General features: G+C 38.1%; 2 protein-coding genes and 1 pseudogene across 3 annotated transcripts in view; 2 read left to right on the top strand and 1 right to left on the bottom strand.

Annotated features, from left to right (window-relative positions):
* The first annotated feature begins 334 nt into the window (after positions 1-334).
* LOC119789034 lies at positions 335-2,000 on the top strand (annotated as a pseudogene).
* Positions 2,001-8,374: 6,374 nt separating this feature from the next.
* pebp1 (phosphatidylethanolamine binding protein 1) lies at positions 8,375-10,745 on the top strand. The gene is made up of 4 exons (XM_038293496.1): positions 8,375-8,622; positions 9,031-9,140; positions 9,271-9,371; positions 10,352-10,745. The coding sequence occupies exons 1-4, from the start codon at positions 8,488-8,490 to the stop codon at positions 10,567-10,569; spliced, it is 564 nt and encodes a 187-aa protein (XP_038149424.1). The 5' UTR covers positions 8,375-8,487; the 3' UTR covers positions 10,570-10,745.
* A 1,314-nt stretch (positions 10,746-12,059) lies between these two features.
* Positions 12,060-19,930, bottom strand: part of taok3a (TAO kinase 3a) — a 67,911-nt gene continuing 60,040 nt past the window's right edge. For both annotated transcript variants that reach the window (XM_038293476.1, XM_038293484.1), the window contains 5 exons: positions 19,216-19,419; positions 18,424-18,663; positions 17,884-18,096; positions 17,456-17,638; positions 12,060-13,420 (listed from right to left, as the gene is read on the bottom strand). In XM_038293476.1, coding sequence (XP_038149404.1) covers positions 13,259-13,420; positions 17,456-17,638; positions 17,884-18,096; positions 18,424-18,663; positions 19,216-19,419 — 1,002 coding nt within the window. In that variant the 3' untranslated portion in view covers positions 12,060-13,258. The remainder of the gene's footprint in view (positions 13,421-17,455; positions 17,639-17,883; positions 18,097-18,423; positions 18,664-19,215; positions 19,420-19,930) is intronic.

Raw genomic sequence — 19,930 nt, 5'->3', positions numbered from 1 at the left:
TCAAATAAAAAGTTCAAATTGCAAAGAAAAACTTAAAATAGTAATAAAGAAATAAACAGAAATTAGGTCCTTACTTAAAAGTGCCAATTTGTGGATTTGTTCAAAGGAAGTGAAATTCAAACAATTAACATCCATCAGGACTTTTTTGTAGCAGACTTTAAATATTTGAATACATTTCTTTTATTTCCAAAAAAAAAAAAAAAGAACAAAATAAATAAAATTTGCTGTAATTTTAGTTTAGCTCTTATCTAATACTTTTATTGTGTTAAAGTACTGCTTGGTTTAAGGCAGCATTTTAACTGATAATGATTTGTTTTACTTTTAGGCTCTGATGATGTTGCTGCTGGTTCTGTTGTTGTCCAGTGCTCAGGACACTGTGGGAAACCAGTCACCCAATGAAAAAGGTAAGAAAGAAGAGGGAGGACATATATATATATATATATATATATATATATATATATATATATATATATATATATATATATATATATATATATATATATATAGATTTAGATTGATTTTTTAGAGCTGTTCTTGTAATCAGTATGTAACCTCCAGCAGAGAGAGACAAAGAACTTTGTATCATTAGCTTAAGCTTTCAGATTTAGGATTTACAAGAAGGAAATGTACAGTAGCAAAGATTAAACGACAGAGGATAAAAAAGCACCAGGTGTCTGTATTTAAAGGTTATTTTTTAGAATTAAAATAAAATAACTTTTGTTATTTTTCAGTCTTCTCCCTGAGCCCAGATGCAGCTGGTGCTGCTGCACTCATATCTAACCAATCCATCTCTACCACCCGCCGTCTTCTGCCGCAGAAGAACCCTGCCGACTTGAAGCTCTCCACTAGTGACACAGGCAGTCTACAGTGGGAGAGTTGGCAGGGTTCCCTTCCTGATGATGCCGTTTACATTTTTAACGACTATGCTAATCGTATTGACTACGTCTGCAAAGTTAAATGCAGATCTGGCTTTTACAACGACTACATGGGTCCTTACTGCCACTACCCTGATGATGGTCTAGAATATCGTTCCAGTAGGTTTCAAATCCTTGTGAACAAAAAAATTTTTGAGGACTTGGAGTGGAAGACCGATTCATATGGTTCTGTTCCGAGGAATTCAGTCGATACCTGTTTAAGTGAAAAAAATCTATGTAGCAAAAAATAAGTACGGTCTGGGGATGGTGTATCAAAAGGATGAATGCTTTTATCTTCCCTGGGAGGGTTCTGAATATTGGTACAAGAAAAAATACGAGGTCCTGACCAGCATGAAGGGTAAAAGCACAGAGATTAAAAATGTTAAGTATGAAAAAGATCACGCTAAAATCTCCAAGGATTCTCCAAAAGTCCTCAAGAGCTCTGAAGTTACAAACAGGAACCATGAAACTTTGAAAAAAACTGTTAAATTGAGTCAGACTACGACAAAACAGAATCAATGGGACACCAGCTCCTCCATTACACTTGGTGTAAAAACCAGCATTACAGTAGGTATTCCTTCAATTGTGCAGGGGAGCCTTGAATTCGGTGTTGAGGAAACAGAAACAGTATCAAAAGGTGGTAGCCTGACAGAGGAGAACACCCACACCCTCACTTTAGAGCTGAATGTGCCACCGAAACACATGTGCAGGGTTGTTATGTATGGTTATCAGTATAAAATGGACATCCCTTTCACTGCCAGCCTCTATCGTACCTATGAAGATGGACAGACTAGATCACTTGACATCAATGGAATTTATCGAGGAGTCCAAACTGGTGAAGTTAAGGCTGAGGTGGAACCGTGTATACCCATAAATTAAGGGGCAAAAAGACATGAGATACATGTAATGTTGGAAAACGGGGCAAAGTGTAGTTTGCATAACTTTTCTGAGCTTTCAATATAGAGCTATTAGCATTGTAATGAATGTAATGGCATTCGTAATGGCATCGAATATTTACTATCCAAACCTTTTGAAAAGAAAATCAGTTTTTTGTTTTAAATAAATTATCTTATTATGTTGTTTTAAAAAAAAAAAAAAGATACCCTAAAATAAAACTGTGAGGAAACACAGCTCTTCTTAAAATCTGCCAAAGAAAGAAAGGTGAACCCAACCAAATTATTTCCCAACAGCAACAAGCTGCACTGAACCCAAAGGCCTAAATGATCCATGTTACAATAAATGTGATTGTTTATCTCTGATACACAATACATAATTTAAAAAAATAAAATGTTTTTTCTTTTGATTGAAATATACCAAAATTTTAGAACTGTCACTTTAAAACTAAATATCAGTTGTTAATAAGCATTGAGAACAGTGCAAGCACATGAAATGAGTGGGCCTCTGAAGGTGTCAAATATAGGGATCTAACCACACAATAACAAAGGAGAAAGTTTTATATATTATTGACTAAGAGCATTTTTATTTCATTTTACTAAAGATCCTAAAGATCCCTGATTTAAAGCTGATCCAAATTCAGCCAGTTATCTGTTGTAATCATTGTTTTTATTGTACCTTTCCACACTATTCTATGCAAATAAAGCGTCTTCTTTGGCATAAATCAAGCTTGTAAGCAAATGAAATAAAACTGCTGCAATGTGCTGGAACAAACATGGACTCCTCATTCTTTAAATGTGTTTTTTGTGTTTCTTCTATGTTAAACCTTCTCTTATGCCAGTATATTAACCTTCACCTTCGATAATATGAAAACAAAACGTTACATTTTAAAACATGCTGATAAGTTTGACTGTTGCGTTTGCTACCAGTTTATCACACAATCCTTTATCAGGGAGTATTAGGCTGAATTCACATCATATTTGTTTAACAGGTATCAGGTCATTTTGAAGTCATCACAGCTAATTAGTCAGAATTGTGATTTAGGAACTACTGTAATGAGATCCGTTTTCCTGATGTTGAAAAGGGAATATTAAAATAATCCAGCCAACTAACAACAAAAGCTCATATATAAACCCTTTTTTCTGTCTTTAAGGAAGGAGTGGACTGATGTATTGAAGGGTTTTACTAAGTTGTTAAAATTTTGCTTGTGAGGACACCAAATATTCTGGGGGTTTTTTAGCGCTAAACACAAAACTTGTATTTTTTCCATTAACCATGGAAACCTATTAAGCCACACTGTAAAAAACGATCTAGAAAAAAGTAAAAATGTCTTAAATTAAATGTATTTACCCTTAACTTGAGTAGGTAAATGAGATAGTTTGCACATGGAATGAGTATTTTCACTCTTAGAATAAAAGCACTTGAAACAAGACAATGCAATTGTTTTTTCTTATTTTAAATGTTAATTGTCTCGTTCCATTGGCAAAATGTCTCACTTTCCTCCTCAATTCAAGAAAAAAATGCACTTATTTTAAGAACAAAAATGACTTCTGTAGATTTACATTTTTTGCCATGCAGGGCAACATCTCAGCCAATCACTTTTGGACTTAAGTGGACTATCATTAACATAAAGGCATAAAGTTGTTTATTATCATACAAATATGTTCCTATGAAAGATCTACAGAGCAAACTGTTTGATTATAATACAATATGTTCCTAGTATCCTATTTTTTGGCATGGCTGGTTCTAGACAGGGGCCCGAGCCTCTGTAGAATTGGCCCTAGCCGCTGCTATGGCCCCTTTGCTGAAAACATACAGCAAAAATGTAGATTTAAGTAGGTCCATTTTCTTGAAGTGTATTTTCTCTTGACCTAAGGAGGTTGATAATCGTAGCATTCTGAACAGGGAACCAGTGTCAAACATGCTGAGTTTGGTCTTCTCTGGCAAAACCAGTTGAGCTCCAGCGTAGCGAGCAGACCTCTTCATAAGGGATGTTTGTAATGCTTTGGTCAGAGACATTCCTGCCAGCGTTGCGTTCGAGGTCCATTTGTAGGGCTGTGGCATATCTCATCCTGTTCCTCCTAAGCCAAAGGAGCAGATACCAGACCTGCTGATGGGTGAAGGAGCTCAAACAGTAATAGTCTGTGTTATACAAGAGGGGAAATACTTATCTCCATATATAGGATACACAGTGAGGATGTAATATGTATTGAAAGATGTTTTCTATTCATGCATGTTTAATTATTCATTTCCTAAACAAACCGTGATTGTAATAATAATTTATAATAGTTTACTTTGTTAAAATCAGAACGCCTGCGACGTAAAACAAGATTCCAACAAAGTAAAAAAGAGTTAAAAAAACAAACCACTGGACTTTGTTTTCCAAGTTTGAAGACGTTGTACTTCCCATTCAAGAAGCTTTTTTAAATTCAAAATGTCTGGATTAGCGTTGAGTTCCAGGCTTTATAAAGTAGCCCAACAAAGCCTTGGTTTGGGTTAGAAAACATGCAAATTTAACCGAAATAACTGGTTCACCGCTTAGTAATGGGGAGCTGTTGAGGTCGTTGTTGGCCTGCAATACCCGATACTGGCCTATGCCTCTGAAAAGGGGAGTCATTAGGGGCATTGTTGGCCTGGCTGACTAGGCGAGATGTTTTGGTCGCCTTCGGGGGGGGTGGGGGTTGAGATGATAGCGAGAAGGAATCAACTTTATTGCTGTGTTGTAGGATTTAAAGAGCTGAAACTTGAGTCCGCCTCCTCTGTTTAACGTTGGTTTTTTAACATAAATGAGTTCATTTACACCCCTTTCAACCCACCCGTCTTCTTTGTCCAAAATTGGAACATTCCGGTCCTCAAACGAATGTCCTTTGTCCATAAGGTGTAGACAGCAGAGTCTTGTCCGGAGGAGGAAGCCCATCTGTGTTTAGCAATGCATTTTAAAACTTTCTTGGAAATACTATGACCTGGATGACTGAGAAACTTCACCAGCATAAGACAGGATACACGTCCCTGAGGGGATCAGAACTGGGTGCAAAGAGTTCTGAACTTCATAGATAATTCTAGTCACTAAAATGTTCAGAATCATGAGGAGAATCAGTATCTTTTATTCCTCTTTTCAGATGTGTTTATCTCACTTTTGAAAAGAGGAACTTTGATTAATTTGCTCACAGGAACATTTTGATCTTAAGTTTTTTTAAAGTAAAAAAAGGAACTATTTATGTATAAGCTAACTAGTTTAAATCAACCAATATCTGAATTTGATATAAAACGTAGTTTAGCTTATTAGACCTAAGTATATCATATTTTTTTCATGTATGCATATCAATTCAGTTGACAGGAATTAATCTGAGGTCAGAACATGATGGGTTTAAATTTTTTTGCTATTTCTTTGTGACATTGTCCTAAATTTTGCACTATAAAGTTGTATCAATGACATATTTAGCAGTTTTAAAATCATCCCTCAATCATTTTCTGAATTAGCAGCTTGTATATCTATTAAAGCAATTCAACAATCTAAGAGAGGCTTTGCAGATGCATAAGGAAGCTTCATATCTTCCCACACATGTTATCTGGTAGATAAGTGTTGTTCATAACATATCTCAGCTCAGGTTCTGTTTTTTAAGTTATGTTTTAAAAATGAAAAAAAAAGCAAAGTTTAAATGAGAAACTGCCTTTTTACAAATATGTTAAATACCATGTGCTGCTAATTATTGATAATAGTTTGATACATATAGTTAAAAACCGGATTGCATTTATATCAACTTAAAAACATAAAGAACCCATAGCAATTCACACCTTGGTTTGCTTTTTTCACACTTAGGGCGAGGTCAGTGTGAGCTTGAGAGTGCATAGACACTGAGAAAAAAGGCAGAAATATATATACATCTATCTATCTATCTATCTATCTATCTATATATATATATATATATTATCTAAATGTATTTTACTCTTTTTTTCATCAGTGTAAAATATGTTTTCACTCACACTTATAAGCCTGGTTTCATCATTTGTTTTCTTAAAGTAAAATTCTTGAAGTGTATGAGAGTACAACAGCACATTTGAGAGAATAGTGGATCACATGGGGCCTCATATTATACCTGCAGTTCTCTTCTATTTAGAGTGCTACAGCTACAGTTCAACCCCTCCATCACTGAGTCCATCTTCACCTCCTCCATCACCATCTGATACGCTGGTGCCACCACCAAGGACAAGCGTAGACTGCAGCGTGTCATCCAGTCTGCAGAGAAGGTGATTGGCTGCAATCTTTGATGTCTGCAGGATCTGTACGCCTCCAGGACTCTAAGGTGTGCAGGGAAGAGCCACAAACTATTTCCGCCACTTACTTCTGGCAGGAGGCAGCGTTCTATGAGGACCAAGACCTCACGCCACGAGAGCGGTTTCTTCCCATTCACTACAAGCCTTATCAACAAGGCCCAGAGCCCCCCGTAACATTGACACTGCCTCTCTACTTCCCCCGTTCCAGACCTCCTGCATTACATTAACACACAGCCCACTGTTCATATAGTATATAGCTATATTCTATATATTGTATATTGTTTTACATAGCATATAAATATAGATTCTGTATATCACGAAGGGGAAATTATAAAAAGTGGGATGAGGCCGGATCACTTATCTTTATTTATTCTCTGGATTGCTGATAACCCGAAAAAAGTGAAGTCACTTGTCGCCATTTTGGTACTCCCTACTCTCACAGAGTCATGCCATAGAATTGCCTTCATGCCTATAGAAGACGTTTCACAGGTAATTTTACAATCAGTGGGTGTATTAACCAAGAAAATCCATATATACGCTGATGTATCCTATAGTATAGTACAGTATGTAGCGTAACATACTTGCATTGTACTATATACACTCTTTTTATATTGTCTGTTGTATCTGTATCTTTAGAGGAATCCTGCTTTACCTCTGCCCTTTGAACTCTCTATAAGCTAATGGAACCAGAATTTCCCTGAAGGAGTAATCCCAAGGGATAATTAAATTGAAGTCTGATCCTAAGTCTAACATTAGTCTAGCTATCTGCGACCGACTCAAAGACATTGACTGAGATAGCCATTGATATTGTGTCTAACATTAGAAAATAGAAAATACAGTGAGTAGAAAATAACTCCATGTTGTAATGTCAATTTAGTAATTTTCTTAAATGCGTGACACTGTCGTTTTTACAGTGTTTGGCATATTTCTCATTTTAAAAAATTCATGTGCTGAAATATATTGCATGTTATATTGACAAAAAAAAATAATATATATATATATATAGCCTGTTATTTTATCAATTGATGTGATTTTGCTGGTGTAGAAAATAAAGCTCAATAATTTCAATAATTTAGCTCTATTGTGAATCTATGTTGGATTTAAAAGGTTAATAAACAGATACAGCAATTTGCAAATAGAAAAATACTATAGCATCAACAGTAATGTACTTGTAATTTAGTCTTGATCTGAAAACTTGTAATTATATATAATTACTATAACTATGTGATGAATACATGTATATTACCGGTGCAACATCAATTTAGGGTTTTGGCACATCTGTATTATTGTACTCCATTAACACATTAATTTTACTGTGATGGATTTGTATAATATGTTATATTACATAATTTATAGACTTCGAACTAACTTTGAAATGCAATGTGCCTATTGAATGAATCACAGTAATCTACTCATGCTATGCACATAATTGTGTGTCAAAGTGGTGAATTTATCTTTTTTATTTTAAATGTCTTACGCTATGGAAAAGGATTAGGGCCACTGAAAAAAAGTTAACTGATTTTGAAATTTTATTTCAGTTTAATATGGGAAAAAAGTCAGAATTTTGACTTTTGTCCAATATTAAACTGAAATAAATTTTAAAAATTAGTTAACTTTTTTTAATATTTTCAGTTGCCCTAATCCTCTTTCATATTAAGCCCCTCTGAAAATGAGAAAATCTTGTTGTTTGATGCTTTTGGCGCACCTTTTGTTTAAATTCCTATCTGTCTAACTGGGGAGTACCAACATGGCGGCAGGTGACTTCACTCCTTCCTATACAACCAACGGGCTATCAGCAATCCAGGGAATAAATAGAAATCAGTGGGCCATACTATGACAACAAGTAGGGCCAAACATGGGCCAACAAAGGGGAGACGATCAATTTCCAAGGACAAATAACGCAACTGCACCCCCTGGTGGTCACTTGCTGCTTCTGACGATGTTCCAGTTCAAATGCTTGGGCGTTAGTAGGAAAATGCAGATCCCAGTAGTGTGGTGCGCAGATATCCTTTTCTAGTAGTTATTCTGGTAGTTATTTTACTCTGGTTTATAACTACATGTGAAAAATGCAGTTTAAGTTATTTCCTCTAATCCTAATAAAAAAATGAGGGATTGAATTTTGCAAGTTTAAACTTATTTTCATATTTAACCATTTAAATGGTTAAATCTAACCATTTCACAGTTATACCATTTGACTTACAAATGACACAAAGACTGAATATCGTACACATATACAAACACGCACACGCACATAGTGAGCCTCAAGCCTCAAAGCAGTCACCAATATTTCCTGTAGTACTTGAATGCAGCAACCCTGATAGTTTGCAGCAGCGATTTGAAGCAGTGCTCCAGTCATTTCGGTTTAAACTATAATAATTATCATAGTCAGGTATTGAACGGCATAATGCCCGTCGATCTGAGCCAGTGGACTGGACCTCTGGCCTTGCAGGAAGTGGAGGAAAAGCCTGCGAAGCCTTTGACTGTTAAATACGAGGGTCTGGAGATCGACGAGCTGGGCAAAGTGCTAACTCCCACTCAGGTTAGTGAGCTAAGCTAAGCTAACAGCCTGAACAGCTGGACCACATAAACAATAAAACGACACCAGGTTCTGTTGAGAATTGACCTTAAAATAAGATATTTTTGCATCTGAGCGCCTTCATTGTTTGGCAACAATACATTGAGTTATATAATGCATTCGCCATGTGTGCAGATGGAAGAGACGCCCAATAGCGCCCCCTAGTGGATGTCACAGTAACTTCCAAAAGTGTTTACTTTAAAACGAAACAGAAATAGAATACAAAAATGATGCATACAATACATAATAATAATAATAAAAAAAAAAACTGGTGTAAAGATATATTTTAAACGAAATGTAATAGGTTGTGCAATAAACTATTTTAATATTTGTAATTAAACTGGTAATGCTTAACATGGTCACTAATCTTAGGTGCAGAGTCGGCCTACCTGCATAGAGTGGGAAGGATGTGACCCCAGTAAACTCTACACTTTGGCCCTGACTGACCCTGATGCTCCAAGCAGGAAAGATCCCAAATTTAGGTGAGATTGAATGGATTTTGGGCCAGTTCCCAAAGTCCTGCTTGTTGGACCCCCATCCAGTTATCCATCATTTATGATCAGAATTTTCTCAATAAATTAAACTACTTTCTCTTTTATTTTTTTGCTGAAGAGAGTGGCACCACTTCCTAGTGGTCAACATGAAGGGGAATGATGTGTCGTCTGGCTGTGTGATATCAGACTACGTCGGCTCAGGTCCTCCCAAAGGCACAGGTAAGATGGCAACGTAAAAACAAAAACAACATTTGAGTAAAAAAAAAAAAGAAGGGATTTTTGTTTCACAATAGTAAACGATCTGAGAAGCTGTTTAGTTCAAAAACACACTCAGGAATACAGATCCACAGCAAAATTAGTTGAGTAGTTTGTCAGGTTATACAAATAATAAATAACTGGGAAGTGGGCAGAAAAGGATACATCATTATTTTCCTTAAACATCGATTTTCAAGTTTAGCCTCAGATTCTTAATTGGATCTGAACTTTAACTGGACCACTCTGACCAGAACCATTGTCCTACTTGAAGGTGAACCTCTGCTCCAGTATCAACTTGTTTTTTTTTTTTAGCATTTACTGTTTTCCTGCAGGTTTAACCGGAATTCAGATATTCTATCTACCTATCAATCCAAATAACACTGCAAAAAGCGATTTTTCAAGAAAAGTATATTCTTTTTTTGTCTAAAAAGAAGATATAATCAAAAGTAGTATGTTTGGAAAGTTATGTAAATTGGAGGAATATACACCCAACCATTTATTTACACTCATTTTGAGCTTTAGCAGTTAAAGGGTGTAAATAATCGTTCCTATAGTAAATAAAATAGTAAGGCCAAAGAGACCTGTATTTGATGATTTTTAAGAAGTGTATCCGAGACAATTGTTCTAAAAAAAAAAAGGATTGATACATATAAATATATATAAATATTTTGCATTATTATGGCGCCGTTTTCTGCAGGTTGATGCCAGGAACTTTTTTTGGTTATCAGTGTGACTTTCTCTTGTCACTCGTCTATTCTGGCCAGAGTTGTGTCGTTTATGGCCAATAGCCGTCCTTGAGGCAGAGCGGTTTCATTTTGATACGTTTAAACGTCTGCATGTTTGATGATCTAACACATTATGTTTGTTTTTATTTTTCTAACAGCTTAATGATGTTTCATGTCATGTTGACTCCAGATTGAGCAGTCTTGTATTTCCTCCCTCAGGTCTGCACAGGTATGTGTGGTTGGTGTACGAGCAGCCGGGTAGCCTTTCCTGCTCAGAGGCCGTTCTCACCAACCGTTCTGGAGACGGACGCGGCAAGTTCCAGATCCAGACTTTCAGAAAGAAGTACAACCTGGGAGCCCCGGTGGCCGGTTCCTGCTACCAGGCTGAGTGGGACGATTATGTGCCCAAACTGTATGAGCAGCTGGCTGGAAAATAAGATGGCAAGAACTTGAATCTGCCGTTTCAGCAGCCGAAAAAAAAAAAAAAAAGTTGGGCTTCTGCAGTGGAAATGTTTTGTTCACAGGTTTGTGCCACTAGAAGATATTTCATGTTAACCTAACACCTCATGTGAAACCACCAGTTCCACCCTGCAATAAACCTTTGAAACACCAATGCTGTCTTGCTTTTCTAAATGATTTTTTGTGTCCAATTAAGTTTTATTTCAAAAGAATGTTCACATCAGCTGATATCACTCTTTGTTAAAGGATGCGGATAAACTGAACATTTCATTTTTACACAAACATGTCTTGATGTGTTGAACATTGATAGCATGTTTTGTATTACTTGCCAAGCAACTTCAAAATCCAACATGGCTGGTGTGCATTTAAAGAAACTTCTGGCAGCACTCAATTTACAAATACATCTGCTAATTTTCAGATGATATGAAAGTACTGTTAAATTAGCTAAATTGTAGCTAGCTTGGTTGCTAAAGCTAACACATATTGACTTGAACCAACAGCAAAGATTAGCTGGATTTATTTCTATTCACAGATTATCTTAGCCTAGTAAACTAGCACCACCCGCCAGCGGGCAAAATCATTTTTGCCTGCGAATTTGAAAAAAAATGTAAAACAAATTACACATTTAATCTCAGATTTAGTCTGGTTTATCAGGCTAAGATTAACTGATTTCAGAGGTAAAAAGCAACAGGAGTAACGTTCTTGGAGCACCAAGATGTGCTCCAGTTCCCATTCTTAGGAAGTTTCTGCGCATCTACTTTTAGTAGGCTGTTCATTTGGTGAGGTTATGTTTATTAAACTAAGGCCTTAAATAAAAAATAAACACTACTAAAGGCAATATTTATAATTCTATTTGCAAATATCAGTTCTATACAAACTTCACTGGAAGTTTTCGACATTCTGCTTTGGTTTGTACTGAAAGCTTTAATATAATGTTTCCTCTGATTAACATTTGAGTCGTCGCTGATTAAAAACCACAAGATGACTCTTTGATTGTTGGAGGTTGGGAGCATCTTTGTAATTACATTAGAAAAGTGGTGCTAAAATTCTCTCTAAACAGATCAAAGCCCATTATGTACCACAGTCTGACAACCATGGCTTTGAAATGTGTTTTAAATATATTAGGTAAATTACATGACAATAAATTTTAATTTTTAAATGAGTTAAGATCATATTGTAACTTTATAGCATGAGAGCTATGGTTTTTGGATCTTATATCATTCCAGAAATATTAAATGGAAAGGAGGATAAAAACAAATCTAAGCAATTCGCTGATTAATTATGTAGTTTAGGTTTCATTCATTATTGATTTGATATTTTTTTTGAATGAGTTCTTAACAAAACTACACTTTAAACATGATCAAAATATTTCTGAAATATTCCACTGTCATGGTAACTTTTAATATGTCTTAAAATATTCCGAATAAAACTGGACCCCACTGTTGAGAATGATGGAAGGTCACGCTTCTTTACTTTGTGTGATGAGCACTTTATTTACAAATATAATTAAAAGCTCTGACAGATTCATGCTTTCTTTAAACCTGGAAAAAAAAAATAAAGTGCATGCATTAATAAAGCATCATACTGTTCTGGTTTATAAGACGATACACAGCTTGAGAGTTGTGTAAAGCAAAAAGTTGGGAAAAAAAGAAAAATCCATCAACAAATGACAGGACTTCAAATACCACCGGTAAAGAAGGGGGGGGCAGAAGATCAGAAGAAAAAGCGCTTTTAAAAATTATTTTTGGATTTGTGTGACGGTTAAAATACAATATGAAAATAAGTAAAAGCTCTCCATAAATCCATCTATACACAAAGTTCAAGAGCGCCCCCTGCCCTCCCATTGAAGCCCTTTGTACTAGCTGGGAGGATACAGGTTTAAGTGGGTTTCCACTGTATTTCACATTTGCTGCCAGTGCAGTAAAATTACTAGGAAAAGCATGGCAAGTACCATGATCCAGTCTGCCTTCAGGGTCCAAACTCACCTGAAGGAAAAACATGTGTGATCTGTTCACTTAAACTGTGATAATAATCTCTCAAAGTATCAAATTACGCAAAATTTGTCCTAAAAATGTCCTGATGAATTATTACCAAAAAGTGTTCAGATAAGCAGCAAAGACGACGAGCTGCGGAAGGATCAGTCGTTTCATTTATCGCTTTAAGAGATTCGTTTCTTTTGCACAGCTTTAGAAAAAAAAATCTGCATATCTGCGTTTGTGGAGCCAGTTAGCTCATAGTACTACCCTCATTTCTCTCCCTCCTTCTCTTGACTCGCACTAAAAGTGTCATCATTGCACGAGGAACAAGAAACACTGATTATGTTGTCATTATCAATACAAAAACGTGACGACTACAAGAATTTATCTAGCTTTTTATGTCATCCTGTGACACCACAAGAGGCAAAGAAGGGGGGAGGAAGTTCAGGTGGGTTTTAGGTGTCTAAAAACTGCTGCTGACTCCATTTGACCGGCCATGAAAACACACTGGCTCTCTGAATCTAGAGCTTTTCATAATACGTCTGTGTGTTTGGATGAGGGTGCCAGAAGCACAAAAAACCCCTGCAATACGAGGCCAGGTCAAGTAAAAGGAGATGGCGGACAATCTGAGGCAGAAGGACGTCGAGGGGTTTAAAGACGGCACATGACAACAACCATCCCCCATGACTCCTCATCTGTAGTCGTCCTTGGGAAAGTCCAAGGTACCCAGGTTGCTAAAACCCAGCCGCATGCTTTCCATGTCGAAGCTGTCCACCTCCCGCTCCTGGCGATCCAGCAGGTGCTTAATCCGATCGGTTCGCTCCTTCTGAAGGGAACCCAGCTCCTCTTCAATCTGGAGGACGTACAGAGGAAGAAATCAGATTTGGCTTTTAACGAACAACACTTTTAACCATGATTATCTGAAAGATTTGTTTTCTTTGTTCGTGTTTATTAGCTTCAACCATCACAAAGCTGAAAAGGATGATAGGGAATCAAATAAAGTAAGAGGAAATCAAATTTCCAAGTATTTTATAGCTATTTTGTGTTATAGGCCATCACAAAGTAAAGCATAAATGTGAAGCAAAACAAACATAGTGCAAAAATCAGCAAATCTAAAAGGTGAAAATATAGTATTAAGCCTCCAAAACTTTATAAAACCTCCTTTTCATTGCAGTTACAGCTGCCAGTATTTTATGGTGTATCTTTACCAACTTTGCAGTTAGAAAGCAAGTTAAGCTCAAGCTGACTTAGATTATATGGAGAAGGACTATAACATCAATCTTCAGGTCTTTCTAAGGACTCTAAATAAGATGTAGATCTTGCTCTCTGGGCCATTGGAGCACATGTATTTACTTTAATTTGAAACCATTAATTTGTAATGCTGGGACATAAACTGTATAAACTGCTCTGTGGCCTCCAATAGGATTTTTGGTCCTGCAAATGTGTATCCATTCTATAAAATGTGACCACGAAGAGAAAAATCCCCACAGCATGATGCAGCCAGCACCGTGCTCCACCATGGGGAAAGAGTGTATGCAGAGAATGTGCACTGTTAAGGGCAGATTATGCTGCATCTGCACACATCACACGTCACTTGCGTCTGGTCGTGAACCAGTTTTGCTGGTATGCTTCCGTACCATTGGTCTGGAATTTCTAAGGACGCACAGCAGTTTCCCACCAAAGCGCAAGGGGGAGCCTATTTGAGAACTCGAGAGAACTACAGCGGATGGTCACGAGAACTTCAGCGGCGGGAGTGTTTATCTTCCAAGACAATAATGGCGCGTCTGCAAGATATCACGGTCACGGAGATGGATCTAGATTTGCTAGACATCGAACAGCTTCTGTTAATGGAGTTGGACAAAAGACAAAGGAGGGCGCATAAGTTGTCCGTTGTAGTTGTTCCTGGGTCTTTAAAAATGGTGTGCCCCGGCACCGAATTGAGAAGGACGACCACACAAACAGCCGTAAAGGCATACCATGGACCAATCACAGCTGCTTTTTGTCTACGCACTTCTGCTTGAGGTCTGTGCGGGTTTGCAACCGTCCAATACGTAGTCAGGATTTTTTTGAGGGGCACAGCGAAAGATTTGACAGTTGCAGAGGCTATGTGTCAGAAGCATAAATTGGCCTTTAGTTTCCTCCCATACATACCGTTCAACATGAGGGTCACTTTGAAAGTCTCCTGTCTCCTCTGGAGTTATTTGTTTGCATTCATTTCATTTAGTAATGTCAGCTAAAAAGAGGCTGAAAAAAATGTGACTGTCACCATTTTAAAAATGCATCTTTTCATGTATTAATCCCCTCCACTTTTTATAGGTGTTAGTCTTTGACAATAGGTCTCAATAATCACTTACTTCCGTGGTTGTAATGTTAAGCTTAGGAAGTGAGGATATTTGGCAGTGGATTGCAGTTTTTTTAAGAAGTTTTAATCACTGTTTTTTGTGTTTGCAGGAACCCAAACATGCTGCAGCGCTCACTGCAGCCTTGCAGAACACAGTGCTGAAACCTAACATCAATAAAATGATTAGAAATGTGACATTTATTACAGAAACATTAGGTTGATTACACTACAGAGCAGTTGTTTTATACCGGCTGCATAACATTCACCTGGAATAACAATAAGACTTTGCTCTTAAGTTCTCCAAATGCAGTGGGGGAGCTTTCATTCAGACACACTCATTTCCTGCACACACACGTCCACAGGTGCAGAAAAACAGACTGCCTGGTGCAATACGGCAACTTGGTGAGCGACTGAGCATGCACAGAAAACTCCAGACTCTGACCATGAACCGAACCCGAGCACAATAGCGCTGAAAAAACCATGACATCATCTTCCTGACAGTTTGCAAGTCTGGCTGCTGCCAGCAGATGGCAACAACTAACCACAGGTGGCACAGACTAAACTGGACCCAACAGAACTGGATGAGGGCGGCATTGTAAAAGGTTCCTTTCTTTGTTGTCGGAGTGCTGTCTACAAGACTGCTGCCATGACGTAGGTCGGTTTGGAAGAACGGCTACGCTGGTGTTTTATCTCATGTCATAGATTTAGATGACAGTCACATTAAAGATGGAGGATGTCTCTATTAGGATCTCATTATAACTGCTTATTACTGATAAAAAGCCTTATCTGAGCAAACCTACAGCAGCACAGCAGCTGCACTTTTAATGAAGGTGAGGTGTGGAGTGTCCTAAGGTGCATCTGAGGTTTATGCGCCATAAAACAAATGAAATGAGCAGCAATTTAAAAGAAAGTTACAAAATGACACCATAGTGATGACTTAAAATCACACAGAGGTTTTACGGCTGTGGGAGAAAATGATTGTCTGCACCCAGCAGGAAGTCATGCCACTGTCATCGCCACCTGCAGTGAAGAAAAGCCATCTGTGTGAGCGTCTCTGCAAACATGCCAATATCTTTCTGGGTCACATTTATAAGTTCACGCTAGCTGCTGATGAAAATGTGTAACTGAATGTTCATACTTGTGCAATAAAGGATTGGTTTGTATACATTAAACTTCTTTTTTTTACATTCATCTCATAAATAAAAAATCCATATGGCTTCCTGACGTTATGCGACAGCCCAATTCAATCAAACCAGGAAGTAGCGAGTTGCTGTAGAGTTTTAAAAAATGTTTTACAGATCAAATTCTAAAAAGTGTGGCATGAATATGGTTATCCATCTGCAGCCTTTAAAAGGCTTTCTCCAGTCGACAGATCAGCTTAGCTGCTGCAACAGAACCATCCAACCGGAGTGCGGTGTGGTTACCACTACAAACTGATGGCGTTTCACTGACGTGCTTTTAGCATCCTGCCTCATCAGACCACAGTCCCTTCTGTTACAGCTAGCTGTAAGCCCCCCCCCCTACCCCAATGCTTTTAATGATGTCCTTCTTACGGCCGCTCTTCCATTTAAACAGTTCAAATCACACACAGTTCTCACACTCCACTCAGTATCCTAACTAGGTGATGTCGGAGCTCCATGGTTCCACTGCTCAACAGGCATGCACCCCTTATTGGTGTTGTGAAAAAAATACTGAAACACATGCACTGCTGTGTTTTGTGCTGGTCTTTTTTAAGCTGTTTAAAATGTTAAAATTTCCAGGAGTATAGCTGAAATGTATAAGTGCCAATTTTAAAAAATCTAAATCAACTATCAATCCACTAGTAAGAATAGGGCTCTCTCGATCCGTTATTGATATCAGAAATCAATCCAATATCAGACAAAATCAAAAAAAAAAAAAAGAGAGAATATTGGAGTAGATCAGGCTGCCTCTAAAATCTACGATATTAGAAAGCTCAGCTTTTGTATTCAGTACATATAACTCTTTGGTGAATTAAAAAAAAAATGGGTGAGTTGTCCTCATACCTGATGTTGTTAACTATTATTCTCTGTTTGAGAGACATCAGCTGATCAAGCCGTCTCCAATATTCCACACAATAAAATAATTAACTACAATATGTATTACTAATACTAATATTGTATTGGGTCAATATTGAGATCAGTCAATACTCAAAGCTGCAATATCTGCATCATAAATAAAAAAAAGTTTGCATGGGGACACCCTTGATTAAGAAGTCAAGTTTACCTATAAAGGAACTGCAGCGCTAAGGTTGTCTTGTAAATTAAGGCGGAACAACCATGATCTGCATTTGATCTGTTCTCCTATATATGCATGGATTCTCTCTGGGTACTCCTGCTAAAATGTTAAGTATTTTGCAAATGTAGTCTGTCAAGTCACAGCAAATTTTCATTACTCTTTATGGGCTCCCTAATGACAACATAAGGTTATCCAGAAAAGCAGCAATAAGCAGAAATAAATGCCACTAAATGTTGAAATGTCTCACATTGAAGGAGGTCTAAAACTAAGGCAGTGTTCCCTGCAGCACACCTTTTGTTCCAAGTGAGCCCGGCGCAGAGAGACCTTCTGCTCAAGCTTCTGCTGTTCGCGCTCGTGCTGTGCTTCAGTCTGCATCTTGATCTTGCTCTGGTAGGCATTGAGCAGCTCCATCTCCTGCTGCAGCTGCTGCCTCAGGGCCTGGCACTCGGCTTCCTGGGCTTCGTCCAGACGCAGCTGACACAGCCGACCGTGGACGGCAAGAAGAGAGGAGGACAAAGGGACAAAAAGATGCGGATAGAGGGGTGAAGGGGGTAGAGAGGGAGCGGGGCCAGGGATGAAAGAGGGGGGACAGGGAAAGTGAGGACAGAAAGTGGAAGATAAGTTGAAGAAAATAAACGAGCTGATACAGAATCTGTCGAGCTTTAATCTTAATTTTTTATTTTTTAGACATAAAAGCTTTTTAAATCCTCTCTACTTACCGCCTGTGAGGCCATCATCTCATTGATGCTCTGCTCATACTGCTCAGCCAGGATGGCCAGCTTGCGTGTCTGCTCATCCTTTAGGGCCTTCAGCACCGTCTTATGCTCAGCCTTGGGCGTAACTTCCATCTGGTGGTGGCGCAGGGCTTTGTACTGCTTGGTCTGCACCTTACATGTGTCTTGGAACTGCTTCTTGATCTGAAGCTCCAACACCTGATGGATAGTTTGGTGTCAGAAGAACAAAGGACATTGATTAAGGAATAAAAGCAAAATAATGGTATTTAGGTTTATCTGTTCTGAACTAAAATTTAAGGATCTGTTTCCAGTTTTGAGGCGACACATTTTAAAAGTTGTTGCATCGTCTGCCCATTTTAATTAATTACATTTAAGTTGCATCACTGCCTATTCAAAAGTGAACGTGGAAAAAAAGGATGTTGCCTGCAGCTTGCGCCATCTAGGAGCTGAAATCAAGCTACCTGAAAGCCCAATTTTCCAGCACATCGGTGACTGAACAGAAACGCGTCGCCTTTGAGGACTCACTTTGAGGTTCTTGGGCTGCTGCCGGAGCTCCAGCACATGTTTGCGGTGGAGTTCTCGCTCTCGTCTGTTGTTGTACTCAATCTGGTTCTCCAGCTCCGTCTGGTGCTGCAGGCGGATCAGGTCCATCCTCAGCTTCTGCAGCGTCTTCAGCTGCCTCTGCTCCAGCTCCTGGGTGGACTCATCTTGGCGAATCAGCATAGCGTGCTCCATCTCCTTCTGGGTCTTCTTCTTGTTTAACTCCTAGTTTGAAAAAATAAAAACAACTGATGACTCTTCCTTTCATAATTATTCATTAAGTCACAAAAGCTGTGGACTGGAAAGGTCTGGTGTCTCTGAGGTTCTGAAACCAGTTTTATGAACTTTTCAGTTAATAAATAAATAAAATAATACATGTGGAAGCACCTTTTAAAATGCTTTTTTTTTTTTTTTTTTTTTAAGCAAAATGAGCTACGGAATATAAAAATTAAAGTCCGGCTGCTGTACTTTCCTTAAATAAACCACTTAAAAACAGTTAGCATTCCACTCTAGAACCTGCCCTATTTAAACTCAACATCATTGTGAGTTTTTTTCCCACAGGGAGCTTTCAAACTCTAAAACCTGTCTCCAGATTTCAAGCTTTTAGATTATGACATAGTTGGCTAGCTTTGCTCGTTAATAATCTACTTATTAAACAATTGGTGTTTTCAGCAGGAACAGATTGCTGTTCTGTGTTGAACCTTCATCCATCACTCAAATAATGTGATGAACATTGAACTGTTTTGCAGGTATGTTTAGGATGTAGATGGTCCCCACCTCACGGATCTGTTCCTGCTCCACGTCGTGCCTTTTAACCATGACTTTCCGCCTAAAGGCACGGCAGTTCCTTTCATAGAAAACCCTCTGTTGGGCCAGAAGATGGGCCTCCTCTTCGGCCTGGGAATGTTGCATGTTCTCTTTGTGCTTGGACAGACGCTCCTGCTTCTCCTTTTTGGGCGTACTGTGGTCCTCATTCATCTCCTATAGAAAATGAGGTGAAAACAGAGAAGACTGTTGTCACTCAGATCAGGGATTATTTGTAAAAATATAAGACTGTAAGAAAACTGCTTTCTGATTTGGAGTATTAAGTGATATATGGAAAGCCAAAGCAGTATAAAACAAACAGGTATTTGGGTCATATTAATATTCGTTAGTAGAGATGGCTTATTGCAAACTCCAGCTAACCTCTGATTTTTGCCCAATTCCTTTGAAAAATCTACAGCTCACACTAATGCACTTAACACTGAAGCCTGATCCCTTCCCTCTGAAGGGGCTAATTCTGTTGTAACCCACAGTTTGTGGGAAATATCTCTTCCTTCCAGTAATGTTTCCCTTTGACCGAACTGACCTAATTTTGGTCACTTATCTCGTAAGTGAAAACACAATGCATCACACTCCCAGCATGTAAGAACGCTTTGTGAACCTCATTTCGGTTTGTGGAGGCATAATAATTCTCCAGCGTCCATATGGATTAGTACTTCTCCCTGCTTGT

This window comes from Cyprinodon tularosa, unplaced genomic scaffold (assembly GCF_016077235.1).
Source record: "Cyprinodon tularosa strain WSP-4 unplaced genomic scaffold, ASM1607723v1 ctg109, whole genome shotgun sequence".
Lineage (NCBI taxonomy): Eukaryota > Metazoa > Chordata > Actinopteri > Cyprinodontiformes > Cyprinodontidae > Cyprinodon > Cyprinodon tularosa.
Note: the sequence above shows the minus strand (reverse complement) of the source record. Positions and strands in the feature narration are given on the sequence as shown.